General features: G+C 41.1%; 1 protein-coding gene across 2 annotated transcripts; it reads left to right on the forward strand.

The window, feature by feature from the left end:
* Positions 1 to 625: 625 nt before the first annotated feature.
* slitrk5 (SLIT and NTRK like family member 5) lies at positions 626 to 7,763 on the forward strand. Of its 2 annotated transcripts, none has more exons than XM_026158662.1 (2): positions 626 to 1,553; positions 3,474 to 7,763. In XM_026158662.1, exon 2 carries the CDS (start codon positions 3,532 to 3,534, stop codon positions 6,157 to 6,159), a length of 2,628 nt encoding a protein of 875 aa, XP_026014447.1. In that variant the 5' UTR covers positions 626 to 1,553; positions 3,474 to 3,531; the 3' UTR covers positions 6,160 to 7,763. The 2 variants fall into 2 exon arrangements, with proteins under 2 accessions (XP_026014447.1, XP_026014448.1); XM_026158663.1 differs by lacking the exon at positions 626 to 1,553 and adding an exon at positions 2,458 to 2,786.
* The last annotated feature ends 10,986 nt before the right edge of the window (positions 7,764 to 18,749 follow it).

An 18,749-nucleotide genomic window follows, 5' to 3' on the forward strand; every position in this document is an offset into this window, starting at 1 on the left:
TTGGACTTTTCTGCTTTGAGTTCACTATAACTGGCTGGTTGATCAAGTCCAGTACAAGGAGGCAAGGGGATAACAATGTGCAGCTAATACATTCCTGAAGTGCCAAGAATTCATATTGATGGCGCCTCAAAGAATGTTCTTTTCAGCAGTTCAGGATGGGTGTCAGCCATCTTCTCCCAACTTCTCAAAAACAGGAAATCAAAGGGGGTACTGTGGCCATTTAATGACAAATGAAGAGCTCCCACTGTGTCCAGCTGTGACTTTCAAAAGCGTGGAGGAAGGCTTGGTGGATAACAGCTAAATGGCTGCTGAGTGACAAATCAAATGGTTGTTGCAGCTAAATCAAAAGACAGCGAGTTACAAAGTGCAGCCTGAGAATGCAAGTCCTGCCAAGAAACCTTTTTCATCATTATGCTGCCCTCTACGGGTCTTCTTCCTCCAGCCTCCCTCTTTTTCCACCCCCCCCCCCCCCCCCCCCATCCCCAACACACACACACACACACATCATCATCATCACCCCTCCCCAGCACCACCAGCCCGCCTCCTCCACATTACCACAGCTTGCACCCCCCCCCCCCCCCTCCTCCCCTTCCTAAACCACCCCCCTTAAAGACTATTGCGCGCATTAAATTGCTTTTCATTTCCGTGCTGTGACAGTCTCTGAGATCGGGGGGGATTTATGCATTTTCACGAGTGACTTTCACTGCCATGCTACGGTAATTATTTCATAATACGTCCTTCGCTGCAGGGCACGGGCTGGTTTGCACCAACCAACCGAGATCAAGTTCCACTAGTTGACAACGCTGGGTGGAAAGATGAAGCGCGCGCGTACATAGGATATCCTATGAGCAGGAGCAACAGAACTGCAGAAAACAGAAGAAGAAGAAGGAGAAGAGGAGGAAAGGGGGGGGGATCGGATTCTCGCATCCGAGGAGGCAACTGGAGGAACATTGATCTCCGGTCGATTTGGACGCACTGGCAATTGAAATAAAGAGACCTTGGGCAGATCTATACATAAACTGGTAGGAGCCGCACCGCTGGCAGCAGACAGGGGTGGGGGGGATTCGTGCCTCTCTCTGAGCCGCTTCCTTCGTCAGTGCGCATGGATGAAAGTCACAGTTAAAATGCATGCGGCAAGTCCTGTCTGATGTGGGATTACCGCGTTTTTATTCGCCCCCCTCGCCTCCCGACCATGTTCCAACTTTGGTTTTGGCTCTTTTTCCGAGATGACACTGCTAATTTCAGTCGGCGCTGGGAGAGCACCGGAGCCCGTTTCGCCGCGCAGGCTGTCACATCATCGGCGTGAATGAGAACGTTACCCGCGCTCGTCCATGCCTGGTTTATGGAGCTAAACACCGCGGAGACTTGACTTGATTTTTTTTCTTTCCTCTTTCTTTTCTTTTCTTTTCCTCCTTTTTCTTTTATTTTTTAACAATCCGGCTGAAGGGCGGACAGTGAAATCACGAAATCCATGTTTTCACTGAGGCTGGGGGGAAAAGACCGGACACAGCCGTGATTGTCAGCATGTTTTGGCGTTTACCGGAATCAGCACGGTAAGAAAACCCTGATTTATTTTCTTGCCCCCCCCCTTTCTTTTGGTTTAACTGCTTGTCTCAGCTGAGACGTTATGCCTTTTTAACGTGTTCTTTTTTTTATTGGGAGGAGGAGGGGTGAGTGTGTGTGTGTGTGTGTGTGTGTGTGTGTGTGTGGAGGGGGGGGGGATCTCTCCGTGGTGCTGAAACCTGCTTCCACCCTCAGTCACATTACTGAAGTTGATCCCGGATTTAAAGGTGCTTTTAAGAAAGGTGTCTGCGGCCGCTGTGCCAGTAACAAGCACAGAGCCCGCATTTCTGCGCTCCAGTTAGAGCATCCCGTTTTTTTAAAAAAGCCTGCTGCATCCGCACACGGATGCTCTGCAAAGACAAGGCGCGCTGATGCACTGGCGTTCCAAGTTATATCTCCATTATTTCCGTGAGCCTGGCTTTTAGAAACAAATATTTATTTATTTATTTATTTATTTGAAATGGTGTTAAACTGAAACATTTCAAACATTTTGATTGACACCTCAGTGGTGGAGTAGGCTACCTGTGTGCGTGCGTTAAAATTGCGCTTATTTATTTTATTTTGATTTTTGGGAGGAGGGGGGGAATTTATGGAGCGATGTGTGGGCTTTTGTGCTCTTTTAAGGAACGCACACAGACCCAAATGTGTGCGTCTGCTGTGCACGCGCGTGTGTGTGCACGCGCGCGTCTGAGGCGGAGAGAGAGAGGGAGAGAGAAAGAGAGAGAGATCTGTAACCTTCTATATAGCAGATGCCATACATAATACTTGATTATAGAATTATCTACTCCACGTCAAAATGTAGTTTGGATCAGAGATCCTCCGCGAGATTTGCCTTTGATCAACTCCTCTCCTTTCTTTCTTTTCAATCTTTCTTTTCTTTTTTTTCCTCTTTTTTCCGCCCGTGGGCAGCAGCAGCAGAAGAAGGAGAAGAAGAAGAAGAAGGGCTGCGACTGTCGCCTTGTAGGCTCATATTCACATTTTCTATGGCAGGTCGGATATATATATGTGTATCCATTTTTCTACAGAGATGAGGACTGTCTGCTTGTCCCTGTCGATTGGTATCAGGGAACCGGCATTTTATTTTTATTCGCACCGAGGACGATTTTTAATCATAGCACAGGAATAAACACCCCCCCCCCCCTCACCCCCCCGTCTTTCATCCTCATGTGGTGGAGGTGGAGAGAAGGGATCCGACAGTTTCCCCAAGTCGTCGGGTATGAGGGGTGAGTGAGGTATCTTTGTAGTTCGGAGATAGGAGTTCATCCTCGAGGTTTTAATGTGAGTTTGAATCGTCAAAGGAAAAGACAAACAAACAAACATTTACACATACAAATAATAATAATAATAATAATAATAATAATAATAATAACAGAGACCGTAAATGCAACAATCACCCATCTCACAAGGAATGAGACTCGAGATTACCTGACAAGAAGTGTCGTTTGTCGTTTTTCCACTGTCATCTGTTAACAAATACTGGAATCTCCGAGTCTGCAAACGGTGGATGGCGATAGCTTCTTCTTTTTCTTCTTCTTATTCTAACAAGATGGATTGGAATTCAGGCGAGCTATCAAAAAATGCGCAGTGACCGTCCAATAGCGGATACTTGTGTTACTTTAAATACAACATTCTTTATGCATGTAGTTGTTAAACACGCAACTTGTTTTCTGCCACTTTCAAAATCAAAATGATGCCGACATAACACATCTGCATATTGGAAAAATATGTGTGCGTGTGTGTGTGCGTGTGTATGTGTGTGTGTGTGTGTGTGTGCGTGTGTATGTGTGTGAATACATCTAATGTTTGCTCTTTTAGGCTCTTCTGAGTGAGCAAATTTGCATTTCTGTAAATATTGCACCTGTGCCCATGATGTGTAAAACACAACTCGTCCTTTTCTCTCCCCTCCTTAGATGACACCTCATACTGGTACTGCACTTGAGTGAGCTGGGGCATCCTCTCCCAGGAAAAATGCATATCTGGATCCTAAAAATAATACTTCTGATTGCATCATCTCTGAGGCTGGTTGAGATGTATGACAATTATGGGGAGATCTGCCGAAACCTGTGCACGTGCGAGGAGAAGGAAGGGATCCTGACGGTGAGCTGCGAGAACCGGGGGATCATCAGGCTGACGGAGATCAGCCCTGTCCAGTACTCCATGTACCACCTCCTGCTCACGGGGAACCTCCTGAAGAAGCTGTCGGTCGATGATTTCATCAATTACACCGGGGTGACCATCCTGCACTTGGGGAACAATGATATCTCTGAGATAGAGTCGGGTGCCTTCAATGGACTCCAGGGATTAAAAAGGTTGCACCTGAATAACAACAAGATAGAAGTTCTGAGAGATGAAACCTTTAAAGGACTTGAGAGCTTGGAATACCTACAGATTGATTATAATTTCATCACAAACATAGAGTCCAACGCCCTGAGCAAACTACACCAACTAACAGTGATGATTCTGAATGACAACCTGCTCTCTGCCCTTCCTCCCAACATCTTCCGGAATGTCCCCCTTACGCACTTGGATCTGAGAGGGAACCGCTTAAAAATGTTCCCCTATATTGGCCTCCTAGAGCACATGGACAAAGTTGTGGAATTACAACTGGAGGAGAATCCGTGGAATTGCTCCTGCGAGCTCATTGCTCTGAAGGCTTGGCTGGAGAGTATAGCTTACACAGCTCTGGTGGGAGAAGTGGTGTGCGAGACGCCATTCAGGCTCCATGGAAGAGACCTGGATGAGGTGTCAAAGCAGGAACTCTGCCCACGAAGACCCCTAGAAGACACAGTCAGGCCTGCGCCACCTAGCAGCACTAATGGATACTATCAGACCACACCAGCCGCTGTCACAGCCTCTGCCACCTCCTCGGCTGTTTTAAGGTCTTCTTCCAGGCCTACCAAGGGCACACGGCAATTGAACAGAACCAGGTTAAAGCCCACCTCCCGAATACCAGGCGGCAATCCATACAACTATGGCCCCATCATTGCTTTTCAGACCAAATCTCCTGTGCCTTTGGACTGCCCCACTGCTTGCACATGTAATCTGCAGATATCTGAAATTGGGTTAAATGTCAACTGCCAAGAGAGAAAGATTGAAAGCATTTCTGACCTAAAACCCAAGCCATACAATCCTAAAAAAATGTATCTCACTGGAAATTACATCCCTGTGGTGCGGAGATCAGATTTTGTCGACGCCACTGGATTGGATTTGCTTCACCTGGGAAACAACAGGATAACTCTGATCCACGACCGGGCTTTTGGGGATTTAACCAACCTGCGTAGGCTGTATTTGAATGGTAATCTCATGGACAGGCTCACAGGAGAAATGTTTTTTGGTTTGCAGAACTTACAATATCTTTATTTAGAGTACAACAAAATCAAGGAGGTCGATGCGGGCACTTTCCGCTATCTCCCTAATCTGCAGCTGCTTTTCCTGAACAACAACCTCCTGAAAACTTTACCTGTGGGCATCTTTTCTAGCCTCTCCCTGTCTAGGCTTAATCTGCGTAACAACCATTTCCAAAACCTCCCCGTGAGTGGTGTTTTGGATCAGCTCAAGCTGCTGTTGCAGATAGATCTGTTTGAGAACCCCTGGGAATGCTCCTGCGACATAGTGGGGATGAAGATATGGCTCGAGCAGCTCAGTGCAGGCACTGTGGTTAATGAGGTCGTGTGCAAGACGCCAAAACGCCACACAGGAATGGACCTGCGTTCTGTCCCGTCAGAGCAGCTCTGCCCAGATTACTCCGAAGCCTATGTCTCGCCAACTCCACCTACGGAGGAGCCCATGGACGAACACGTTGTCACCACAGGTGCTACTCGGAGGTTGGAACCCCCTGGCAGCACCGTCCCCCTCTCCGTCCTCATCCTCAGCCTCCTGCTTGTTTTCATCATGTCTGTCTTTGTGGCTGCGGGGCTCTTTGTTGTGGTCATGAAAAAGCGTAAAAAGTCACAGAGTGACCGTACTAGCACTAACAACTCCGACGTCAGCTCTTTTAACCTGCAGTACAGCCTCTACAGCAACCGCTCTGGACCTAAAGTTAAGGCCCCGGCTGGTCATGTATATGAATATATCCCCCATCCAATGGGCCATATGTGCAAAAATCCCATTTACAGGTCAAGGGAGGGGAACACAGTGGAGGATTACCGTGACCTCCATGAGCTCAAGGTCACATACAGGAGTACCCCAGATGATGAGAGGGACAGTAGTACGATGAGGAGCCCTTCATACAGTGTTAGCACCATCGAGCCACGTGAAAACCCTTCCCCTGTGCAGGATGCAGACCATTTCTTCAGAGGGATCCTTGAACCCGATAAGCAGTCACCCCACCAGTCCATCCCGTCAATCCCAGCAGGGGCCAATTTAGAGTACAAGTATACGGGTCCCGTGTCGTACACGTACAACCCAAATTTTGATGTCAGACGTCAGTTCTTGCACCCGGAGAGAATAAGAGAAACAGTGCTCTATGGCACAGCACCCAGTACTGTTTATGTCGAGCCCAACAGGAATGAGTATTTGGAGCTAAAAGCTAAACTGCAGTCTGAGCCTGATTACCTCGAAGTTCTTGAGAAACAGACCACCTTTAGCCAGTTCTGAGCAACAGAGTCGTGAGCATAATGAAGCATTTTCTCGCTCGACCCTCCTTGAAACAGTGGCTCAGTTTCTAGGGTGCCTTGGCACAAATACAAACAAGCGAAAGAGAAAGAGTTGAAACGGGGTGTGCCGAACAATCTTATTCTTATTTCAGAAACATGACATTACAGGAATGGATACAGCTTTCTCGAGACATGGATGAACAAAATTGCTTAACTGATGATGCAAAATCTATTTTTCTATGGTGAAGATTGAATAACACACAAAAATGTAAGTGTACAGGTAAATCTTACCCAACTTCATTTTCAGGAATATAACCATACATACGATATATTGTGAATCAGAAAAAGAAATGTTTATAAAAATCACACCTGGACATACAAGAAAAAACAAACAAACAACAAAAAAAAAAAAAACCCAACACATTGTACAGCAGATCATCAAAACTGTGTAGGACTATTTTCTGCTGTAGTCTGTAAGTAAGTATTTATTGATATAATCTGCCATGTCTTTTCAAAACTTTTGATTCTTCATCAGTATTACCTGTGTCATCATACTCCATCATCCTCCGGAAAAAGGCTTATGTTTCTAGTTTCATTTACTGTAGCTCTGCATTGTAAAAGTGGCTTTACTTTTTCCTTTTTCCTTTTTTGTTTTTCTTTTCGTTTGTTTCTCGGAAAGTGGCACACCCCAATGTCCAAAACAGACTGCGTCATTTGAAGAAGATGAAAAAAAAAAAAAAAAGAAAAAAGAAAAAAGAAGTGTCTTTGTATGCTTTCTGCACTTTTTGGAAATGGAAGGCAAGTTAGCCTTCAATGAGCTCTCATAAAGGAGATTATTATATTAAAAATGAATATGGCTATTCATTCTTAATATGTAGGATTGATATGTTATCAAAACAAAAATTCATAAATGATATTTGAAGTATTAATTATGTTGTGTAATACTGGCATTTTAATCAATGTAACACCTATTTTTATACGAGCATTGGCAAATTCTCTATCGATTATGGGTTTCTTTTGTTTTGATTGCTTTGCACTTATTGCACTATATTGACCAAACTATGTTATTGTCATCAAATAAACATGATGTCAGGTTCATATAATGTGCTTATGCGGAAACTGAAGGTGGAATGAGGCCATTTGGGTTTTTGGTTCAGCATGTGGGTTTTAGATGTGAAATCAAGAGAGTTTTCCAACAGCTAAAAGTTGTTTTATGCCATAATCAGTTAACAATATATCGGCTGACCAGATCAGACTATGGTGGGCACTCAGTTAAAGAAGATAAAGACAGTGTATACGTGCTCCACTTAAAGTGGAGGTTGCGTCGTCAGTGAGAATTGAAATCAATGGGTATTAATCAATGACCATTATGTAAGGCTGGCCTTCTGCAATTATACCGCGACAACATAATCCAGATTGTCGTCTGTCAATGGATGAGCAGGTGTTTTATATAAACATCATTTAACATCTTCGCAAAGTCAGCGGGTATGAAACATAAAGATGTGCTGGATTATGTTTTTGGTGTCGAAACGTAATAGGTTTGTTTGATATGCAAACAGTTTTGTAAGTCAAGAAGTTTAAAAATATAAGAAAACATGTTCAAAATCTGCTTTTTTTCTCCGGTCTTTCAAGTGCTTGTTTGTTAATTGACTTTTCACTTGACCCACTTAAATTCAATATGCAAAGTAGATCTATAAAAATGCAGAGGATGCACTGTGCCACCATTTTCAGTGTGCAGCAAGCGTCACCATTTAGGAATTCAGTGTTCCAGAACTGAGATGGGCACGGATCTTTCTGGAGAGGAATCAAAAGAATGGAAGAAGTGTGTGTGTGTCTGTCTGTGTGTGTGTGTGTGGCGGGGGTGGCGGGTGGCTGTGCCACATCAGACACCTTAATGCGACACTTAATTCTGACCTCAAAAGGAATAACTATGAATTTATATTATTTTAATCGGCTTTTTCCCTCTAGAAAACGTCTATTTTACGGTATTTAACTGTACTGAGTTTTCTATGCGGTGCCAGCTGCCTTTTCTCAATGACAAAAAAGGGAAAAAATCCAATGCTCTGGGTCCTCTTCTTTTGTTGGAGCTTTTCATAGAAGCCCAGAATGAGAACAGAAGGCACCATTTGGGAGATGAGGAGTCCTGGAACTGAGTGTAACTGTGGATGTGTCATACATGTAGCAGGGGATGTGAATCATAGCCAAGAAGTGCGTGCAGTTGCCCAGTATTAGTGGCCTATGGGATGTCGCAGTACTGACAATTTTTGACATTATTTATTTTTCTGATGCCAATGTTGAAAGAGGAAATCATTTATAGTTTACTGAGGTTCAACAAGGATCTGAGCAGTGCGTTGACAAATTGTTTAAAATGCGGGCAGATGGCTCTTTTTCTTTTTATCTGTTTTATTATTATTATAATACTCATAGTATTGTATTTTTCAGGATGATTTGGCTACGTTCAAGAGAAAAAAGAAAAAAACCCCAAAAAAACCCCCCGCTTTAGCACAATTACATAATCACTGAATCATGTATTCCAAATGGGCTTGTTAATACCATATGCGTGCATATGCACATCTCTCTAGCCCAAACTCCCAGTGTGGACGTTCATCACTCTGTCCTGGCGTAATTGGGGGATGGATGCACTGAGAATCCCACTGCAGGAGGCTTTAATGTGCACGTGTGTGTGCGTACTGATAGAGGGGAATGGCGGGGGGGGGGACTACTTCCAGTTGAAATAATGCTTTTAACCAGCCAATGGCCTCTAGGTACACAAATGGATGCATCAAGGAAGGACAAAGAGTTTATTATTATTATCCTTTCCCGGATTATTTAGTCTATAGCCTTCTATCAGGCTTCTATATAGTGCATTCAGCGGCTGTGGAAGTTTTTCAGCAATAATCCCTCACACAAACAGTACGATTTCTGCAGTGGTCAATATTTGTATTCAGATGAGGAATGAAGCTCTAAGGTGAAATATCTCCAAATGTGTTGCTTCATGCTACACACGAGCCCCCATGATTTATGGCTAAAACTCACCGTGTGGAATCTGATGCAGGGCTGATGCAACACAAGGCGTGATGTAGGTGCAGATGTAGCTGTCACAGAGGCCTCACTCTTTTGCTTTGCTTGCAGCAAGGAAAGTTCAGAAGACACTGGTTAAGTTTGTTTAAAAGATTTTTTTTCCTCAGAAAACTAAAAGCAGAGGGAGAGACACTCTCCTTCTGCTTTCACACCATTTGAGAGTTAATCAATGTTGAATCAGAGTGGGACAGCGCGTGAAACCCGTCCAAGCTGCGTGAAGTTGTTGGCTCATCATTCTGCTATTTTCGGTACATGGACTTTTAGTTGGAGGCAATTATTTTCTAACAGTGTATGAAAATACCCGGCTAATTAAACATTTTCTGGATTTGATTTAGCAGACTTATGCTAAGATTATATTTCATAGCTGATCAGATGGCACTGGCAGAGTTTTGTGTTTATGGTAAATAAAATCAGCTTGATGCTACACATACACAGGGCCACGTTTACCTACTACAGAGCCCAGGGGCAAAAGAAAGCTCAAGGCCCCCTTCAGTTCCAGTTCCTCTTTGTGTACTGCACATGTATCATGTTGCCTTTTAAGTGTCCATAATGCAAAATATGTACTGTTTAGTTTGCTTCTGAACAATTTTATTGACTAAATCATATAAACAGAAATTAAAGTATTCAAGTACATTAAAGCCAGGACTTCAATAAACAGTAAAAACTTTGATTATGCATTATTAGTTGTTATGCATAAGAATAATTTTTCAAGATGTTTTATATATTTACATGTAAGCAACAAAAAATTCAAAGCATTCCACAAATTCAGGATTTAATACAAAGTAAAATGAAAGCATTGGCTTTAAGCCCTCGTACTTTTTATTGTTTTTAAGTCTTTTTTTTATTTGAAATGAATCAAATTTACAACAAAGCAATTGTCAAAAACAATGAAGACAGTCTTGATTATACATAATTGCTTATACATAAGCAATGTGTGTAGATTCACATACATAACAAAAACAGTGTTCAGTAGAAATATTAGGTTTCAGTCCTTTTACCTGTCGTATACTTTCATTTTGAATTAAATTTACCACAAAGTAATTGTGAAAAGTTATAAAGACTGTCTTGCTTATGTGTTAATGAGCTCTTATGCAAATGAATGGCTTGTCAAAATGTGTTGTGTTAAAAAAAGCAAAAAAAGATGTATTTGCTTTTTTATTTTTATTTTTTTTGTTAGGCCAAAACGGTGTAGAAAATTTAAATGAATATGTAGCAAATGGTGTTTTAAAAATATTTAATATTTGAATGGCTAATGCTGAATCATTTTGTTTCAAATCCTGAGAGCTCTAACAACACAAATTCACATCAACTTTTTTGATGATACATTTGATGATTTCCTTCTTTCTTTAACATTTTTTTCATAAGGCTTTTAATTTGAAGGATTGTATTATTGAATTGCTGGCCTGATGAAAAAAACATTGACAAAAGTGATTAAAAATAAGTGTTATTTTGATGAAATTATTATTTTTGTTTCTTATCATATGAAATGGGGGTTTCAAACTCATGTCCACATTTAATAAGCTTTTTTTAAACAAAATTAGCAAAAAATTATTCAGTTAATCAATCATTACGTCTCTTTTTTCACATTAATGTAATGTACATGTCATTACAGGTACATTACATTTAAAGGTTTTGTGCCTTTATAAAATGTAAAATTTTCACAAATAAACAGTAGTATTATTTGCTTTTATTATTTAAACAGTCACTAGATCTGAAGGCCATCCAGTTGGCCTGAATTGGCCCCCCTGGAAGGCCACATATGGCGCCAAAGCCATGTGTTTGATACCCCTGCAAGTGCTTCATTATTTTAAGCTTGTATGCATTGTCTCTCTTTTAGTTTACCACCTAACGCTGCAACAACATGTTTAAATGATAATTAGGCCAATGCGCGGCTGCCCGCTCTATACGGAGACAAATAGAGAGGGTGGACATTTTCCATATGCTCGGGCGAGGCCTCGCCTACCCCCTGCTGAAGATACCTCATCCTCAGCGCTGCCTCGCTGCATTCCTGCCACTCGGTCTCCCTGATGATGTGAGCAATTGAGTTCAAGGAGATCTGGGTAATTGAGAGGGCAGGGATGGCATCTGACAGGCACCGATGGCTCCAATGATTACTTTAATCAGAGTGGTTAATGGAATTCCTTCAGGCATGTAGAAATGCTCAAATGTTCATCAGCATTGAACCGATTTTTACCCCCACTACTACACCTCCTCTTCTACCTCACATTGCTATAATTACTGATCAGTTTTCTTTCCTCTTTATGCCTTTAGTTGCTGTTTAACACTCAGCAGGTGATGAGGTGTTTGTTCCTGTGGTCTTGTGTGAATCCACAATGGAAGTCACTGGGATGCTTTATGGTCAGAATGCATTATGGATGAAGTGTTTCTAACATTGGTAAATGTGTTAACATTAAAAGGGTCAGTCAAGCACCCAAACACAGTGAAATCTGTATACAGACAAGCGTGTGCTCATAAAAATACAGAGCACTTTAGGCTTGTGTATAATGACTGCTCAAAATGAGACGTTTATGTCTTATTATCCAAATAAAATAATTGTTCTGTTCCATGAACACTTTACCAACTTTCAGGGCTAATCAGCCTCTAAGTTAACAGCCTTACTGTCTAGCCTGTGCTGAATAAACTTTAAGAAACGATCCATTGCACAGTCTGGATCCAGACTCCGATGCCATCTGCCAAACAAACCAGGCTACTTGTTGTTTAAATTCTGTTTATATAATTGGTTTGAGAACATTTTTTCACCCTTTTGTGATATGCATGCTGGCAAAATGTGACAGATATATTTGTATAATTTTGAATTGATTTGTTGGTTCTTCTGTCCATCTGCAAACTGTCTGGCTATGTAATGTTTGTAAGAAATGAACAATGATTTTCCTTTGGGGCGTGGTAAAATCACAATGTTTTCCTTGCACGCTTTCTTTTTAAAATAGCTAACGACATGAAAGGCCAGAAATATTATACCAACTGTCACTTGAACAATGTGTTAACTTGTTTTATGTTGTGTTTACTAGCAAAGCAAGCAGCTGTACTAATTAGCAGAACTTCACCTTACATAATTTTTCATCCAAAAGATTATGGTATTCAATTTAGGATGTTACTACATATACATACACTTATTACTACCAGATTAGGCTCATTTTGCCTTTAAAACTTCCATAATTCTTCATGGCACAGCTTTGACAAGGTGTTAATGTTCCTCTGAGATTTTGGTCCATTATCATATGATAACACATAGCGCCACACAGTTGCTGCAGATTTGTCATCTGCTGATTTGTGAATCTGCAATTTCCCCACATCCCAACGGTGTTCTGCGGAGGCCATTTGAGGAAAATCAACTCATTGTTATGTTCAACAAACTGATTTGTGATGATTTGAGTTTTGTTACCATTTGGTGCATTCTCCTGCTGGAAGCAGCCGTGAGAAGATGGTCATAAAGTGATGAACATGGTCAGCAAGCCTACTCAAGTCTCGATGCGTTGCGCATTCAGAAATGCTCCTCTGCATACCTTGGATGTAAAAAGTGGTTATTTGGGTTACTGTAGCCTTCCTATACGCTCAAGCAGTTTGGCTGTTGTCCTCTGATCTCGACAAGACATTTTAAACAGCTGCTCACTGGATATTTTCTTTTTTTCTGACCATTTTCTGTAAACCCTAGAAATAGGGTCAACATCAACTAGCTGCAATGTCATTGACTGATTAGATATATGCATTAACAAACAGTTGAACATGTGTGACTAATCAAGTCTATATAAAGTAAAAATATAGGAAATGAAGCTTGAATTCGTGGAATCACAGTCAGAATATACTGACAGGCCTCTGTTTTTCTTTGGAAGATTAAAATCTGTGCCCACATCATGTGCTTCAGGTTCTGCCTGAATGTTATTTCCACCAACATGTCCCTAAGGAATAATGCATAATATCCTCTCTGCAATGTTTTGTTTGAACATGATTACTCATGAGCACAAATAACATCCCACTAAAGGAAATAAGATCCCAAGGCTATAACCTAAAGGCTATAATGACAGGGATGAAACTACAGAGCACAGATTTCTACGGGTTCATTCAATCATGTCAAAATTCCATCAGGATAGTCTGACTTTCATTCCCTGTAGTCAGATTTTAGGCCAAGCATTCAAGTTTGATTTCATGTGTTTTGGAATTAGGTCTTTATTTATGTATGCATAGTTTATTTATATAGAATACTTTACTATTGTAATCCTGTGTGTGCATGTATGTCTGCGTGTGTGCACATGCATTAATGTCATCATGTGACATGGCATGACATAGCAGTAAATCCCTCTTTTGCTTAAAAAACAACATAATGGAAGTCATTCTTATTCTGCTGTTACCATTAGAGGCACCCCCACCCCTCTCAATTCAATGTGAAAGGTAATCCTGAATACAGAGTGGCTTGCAATTATGCTGAGAGCCAGTGTGGCATATGTACAATACTCTAAATAGAGTACCATATATTGTTCCCATGCTGTGAGGGAAAAAAAAAGAAAAATCGAGGGATAAGCTGACACAAATGGAGTTTGATACTTACCAACAGATATGTGTGATCAAAGCTTTTAAAGAGCTGCCTTTATATCACTGACTATGTGTATTTGAAGAGATACGAAGATGTTGTTTCATGTTTTATTTAGTCATTTTTTGCACCCTTTTTTTTCTCATGGTTTCATTTTCTTTCCATAACACGCCTGCCTCCCCCTTCCTTCCGTCGTTTACCCTATCCTCCTTTTCAGTTCCCACCGGGCAGCCTGGTTGTATTCATCAGGCCTCCCGTTTTGTTTGTTTGTTTATGGCGGCTGCACCCGTTGATCCAGAGCTGCAGTAACCCTGTTGTTTGATAAATGGCAACCATAGCATTACTGACTCCCCAGCCGAGCCTGGTGATGCCTGGCCAAAAAAACAACAGGTTGATGTATGGCTTCCTTCAGAGTGTCAAGTCATTTAAGTAGAGTCAGTCCAGGTACTGTGCTTCTATATACATCTGTGTCTGTGGGTGAACACCTTGGAATCTTGCCCTGTCCTGGTCTGGCTCATGTGTGTCATCAGCTTGAAAATTTACTGACAAACAAAAAAAAAGAAGGCCTATCTGTGATCAACAAAGCATGAGAAATGCATGTTTGTCAGGTTATTGTTAGGGAATTTTGTCATGCAAGTTGACAGCAGCGGGAAACAAGGTCGAGCCAGGGGACATCACTGTTATGATCTAGACTTGTTTTTCCATCCGGTTTGGAATTGCTTGAGATGTTTGAGAGGATGAAAGGGTTACTCAAGTGACTTTAAAGTTTTCCTTGAAGACTTGTGAGAAAGATTTAAAAAAGAAATCTGTCAAAATTGAGCATGAATTTTAGGACTCATGTGGGTAAAGCTCCACAGAAACCAAAAAGCTCACAAAAGCAGATATTCATTGCAGAATTATTATCTCAAAAAGAATTAATTTCTCAACAATACTCTTGTAGTAGCCAGTCTTAGATAGCTGTTAGCTATTTAGGTATTAGATTTATTTCTTGCAGAGATTTGTGGATCAAAATGTTTCACTAACAAGAAATGGGAACTAGGTGGGTGCAGGGGGTTTGGTTGCAACTGGCTAATCAAATGAGTAACTACTATTAGTATAACGCCAGAGGACCAACAAAGACAAAGGACGTTAAACAAAATTCCTAATTGAGTACACCATACATGGGTGAAACAGAGCCTGAAGGATGGATGTGAACTTTGTCAATCAGGCCTGCAACATCCTAAAAGGGAACACAAATCAATCCTCCAAAAAAATCAATAACAGACCACATTATGAGACTGTACTGCCTTTACTCTATCCCAGTGCATTTAATCAGTAACCCTATTTAGTAGCTTGTATCATAAGAAAAACTGTAGGCTTGTTTAAATAACTGTACATATAGCATTTAGGTGACTTGTAGCCAAGTTTGAGTTGAGTTGACTGAAGTGTGGCTCTTACTTTATGTATTTTTTAAGTCAGTATCGCCCTCTATACCAGAAGATAATTATATTAGCATTTCCCAGATTCCTGACAATTCCAAAAGAAAGGGGAACTCTGATGAACATTTGAATCACCTAAATTTGGCTAAAAATACTTTTAAAAAATGCAAGTTAGTTTTAATTTAAATAATTTAAAGATCACAAATAACTGATGACAAGCTGGCCAAAATAGCAACAGGCTGGCAAAAACAACAACAGCTAAGCTAGCATTAGGGCAGCTAATTTTAGATTTGAGTGTCTTGAGAATTATAGTTTCCTTGTGAAAAACAGTTTGATTACATTTATTCACTCATTATCTAAGCCTGATAGCAGCATTTCAAAGGAAGTTTGTGTAACTAACACAGGCTAAACGTCCTCAATAGCTCACCTCGGTTCCGCAGTGAGTTTTATTGACTCACCATCCTGTATCAGACTCCTTTCACAAAGTTTTACTGTCTGCTCAACACTAAATAGATGTGAAGACTTTACACCCACTATTTTGACAGCTGAGGTAAACAGCGGGCTGACAGACTACATTTAATATATACGAACACTAGCCAAAGCATTTGAGGTGACTCAGGAGTAGGAACATAAAATACTGCATATTTTACTGACATGCATCAGATTTTTTTTATTCCAGATTTAGTGTTAGGTTTTGATATTAGTTAAATATGTCAGAATGTAATGTGCACAAAAATGTTTTAATACACAAACAGTAGCAGAAACCTGCTGGCTATCCATCACTGGGACGGGGCATAGAGCGTTAATAAGGCTAAAAAATTGCTTCCGTAAAGTAGCATAAGCAGAATGTCAGTGATATATGAAGAACCAGTTTTTAACAGCTTAAACAGAGCAGCCCACTACAATGCTTCAATCAGGCCCACCACAAACTGTTGATACGTCATTGCATTAAGGCACAGGGCAAAGTGATATTATTTGGCATTTCACAATAGCTAGTTAGTTAGTTAGTCCGCACCAATGCACCTTTTCAGTACTTTATTCAATAATGTGATACACTCTGACACCAAATACTCCTTACACTGGAAATTAGCTGCATTTTTCAACACAACTTGCCTGTTCAACAGCCCTGCTGTACATTTTGTTTTGTCTAGGTCTAAAAATCAAAGGGAAATATATTGTCTCATATATGCTTTGTATCCTATATTTTCTGCTGTGAAATCACTTTCTTTAAAGCTCCTTTTAATGCCCGTCTTAAACAAGTGCACTTCCTCCACCTGGGTGATTTGTTTTCTTTGAAAGACCTGCTATCCGACAGCATTTTAAAGCACTGTATAAGATTATTTGCCCTACGGGTTCACTTAATTTTCTTCAAACAGAAAATGTATTTACTTAGTATGAGTTTGGGTCACAATTATATTTTATTGTTATTGGTAAAACTGGGCTCTCTGGAGGTATGCTTCTAATAGTTTGAAAGGGTGAGATAAGCACCGCATGTGGGTGGCTTGCGTCTTTGTGGGTCGGTCTCTGCAGCACACACTTTACCAGGTTTCTGATTTACTGTAAAATTAGCTCTTTCTTTTCTTCTTTCTCTCTATATCTTTTGCTCCCTTTCTCTCCTGTCCCCATTTTGTTTCTATCTCTGTGGCTTTGGAAGTGCAGCGAGTAGTCGGCAGAAACCGGGGCCTTACTAAAGGAATTAGACTGCGCGCTGGGAGATTGCTCAGATAATGAAATGGTGGGAGGTAGAAAAACTCATTTTCTCACTTGTGAGAGAGAGACATACTAATGTGGCTATTGAAAATAGCACTGAATAGTACTGGCAAGAAAGAAAGAGACAATTCCAAAATCCAACAGTGTTATTTGATTTCAGCTCATGAGATATGGACCTGCTTAAAGGATAAAGTTTGGCACTGGTTTAACTATCTAAAATGGAATTGTCATGATGGGAAAACTATTGTTTTCCAACTGTGTCCTCCTCCCAGATCGCAGGGAGTGACAGTTTGCTTGTATTTAGACAATAGCGAGGCTGAAGTTGGCAGAGTGTGGGTGTGCTTGTTAAAAAATGGCTCCCGTGGAAGGGCTCTGAGAGCTCTTACAACACTATTGACGTCAGCTACTTGTGATGTTCTCTCTGCTGTACCTGCGAATATGTGTGTGTGTGTGTGTGTGTGTGTGTGTGTAGGCTACATGCATGAAGAGCAGGGAGTTAGAGTAGTTTAATGAAATTCACAAAGGCTGAATGGTGAAGAATAAATAGCAAATAGAGGTGACGAATGATGCAGTGTGCAGCCGTTTTAAATTTATAAGAAGAATTGCGAGCTGACTGGTGAATAACTGTTTGTCATCCAGCTTGACGTGTACATGTAAGGAAATATTGTATCTTCAAAGCTGCACATGCCTCCTTGTTATTTTGCTCAAATATTGTCCACTATGCATCATCATTGGCATTGATCCAGACACTGTGCCAAAGGGGGAAAAAATCCAAATAACAGCTAGGTTTTATAGGAGGAATCAGCCTGCCACTCACAGAAAGAATGAACAGGACCACAAATACAAATAACTGCAATGGTGAGGCTTTTTTACTGAGATGCTTTGGGTTTGGTAGTTTTATCTTCATTTCACATTGCTTCACGTATTAATTGTAGCATTTCACTTTTAATTGCAATTTGAGCATTTTCATGCAGATGGTGACATTTTGGTTTGGCCTGTTGCCGCTGTGAAGGTCCCAACTCTATCCTTGCTAGTTAATCTATTTTACCTGTTTTTGGACTTAATTAATGTGTTTTATCCTCTTATTCTAGCATATTTACATCAAAGATAGCAAAGAGCAAGCAGCAATACATAGAGCAGAAGACATATGAGTATGAGTGAAAAAAGGCTTTATTTAAGTTAGATACGACATGAAAAGAATTATGGGGGTTGCAAATCAGCTTGCAGATATGCAGCACCAGTGGTGAGGCTAAAACAATGCAAATTGGCTGATGTAGGAAGAGCAGCAGCAAGAACCCTCAAACAGATAACAATGGTAAATGGTAAATGGCCTGTATTTATATAGCGCTTTACTAGTCCCTAAGGACCCCAAAGCGCTTTACATATCCAGTCATCCACCCATTCACACACACATTCACACACTGGTGATGGCAAGCTACATTGTAACCACAGCCACCCTGGGGCGCACTGACAGAGGCGAGGCTGCCTGACACTGGCGCCACCGGGCCCTCTGACCATGACAATGACAATAGATATTGGATTAGTCAGAACAGAATGACAAGAAGGACCTGTGGTGGGCTGCAAAGTGGCTTGCATTGCACAGCAACTGTATACTCTGTTAAATAAAACCCCATCATCTCATATTTCATGATTTCTCCTAAAATGGTTTCTTCTTCATATAGTGAATTCTGGGGTATGGAGGACAAAAAAATACAAAGACTTATAGCTAGAACCATTAATGAATCAATTCTGACCCCTACAGAAATCAATGTGAAGTGCTCCCCTTAACATTCACAGTATCCCTGGTTGCTCGGAACACATAGTGATGAAGGCTGC

The sequence above is a fragment of the Astatotilapia calliptera genome, chromosome 23, assembly GCF_900246225.1.
Source record: "Astatotilapia calliptera chromosome 23, fAstCal1.2, whole genome shotgun sequence".
Taxonomy (NCBI): domain Eukaryota; kingdom Metazoa; phylum Chordata; class Actinopteri; order Cichliformes; family Cichlidae; genus Astatotilapia; species Astatotilapia calliptera.

What these genes read in the sequence shown, in the direction of transcription:
- slitrk5 (XM_026158662.1), top strand. Translation starts at nt 3,532, where the DNA reads ATGCATATCTGGATCCTAAAAATAATACTTCTGATTGCATCATCTCTG.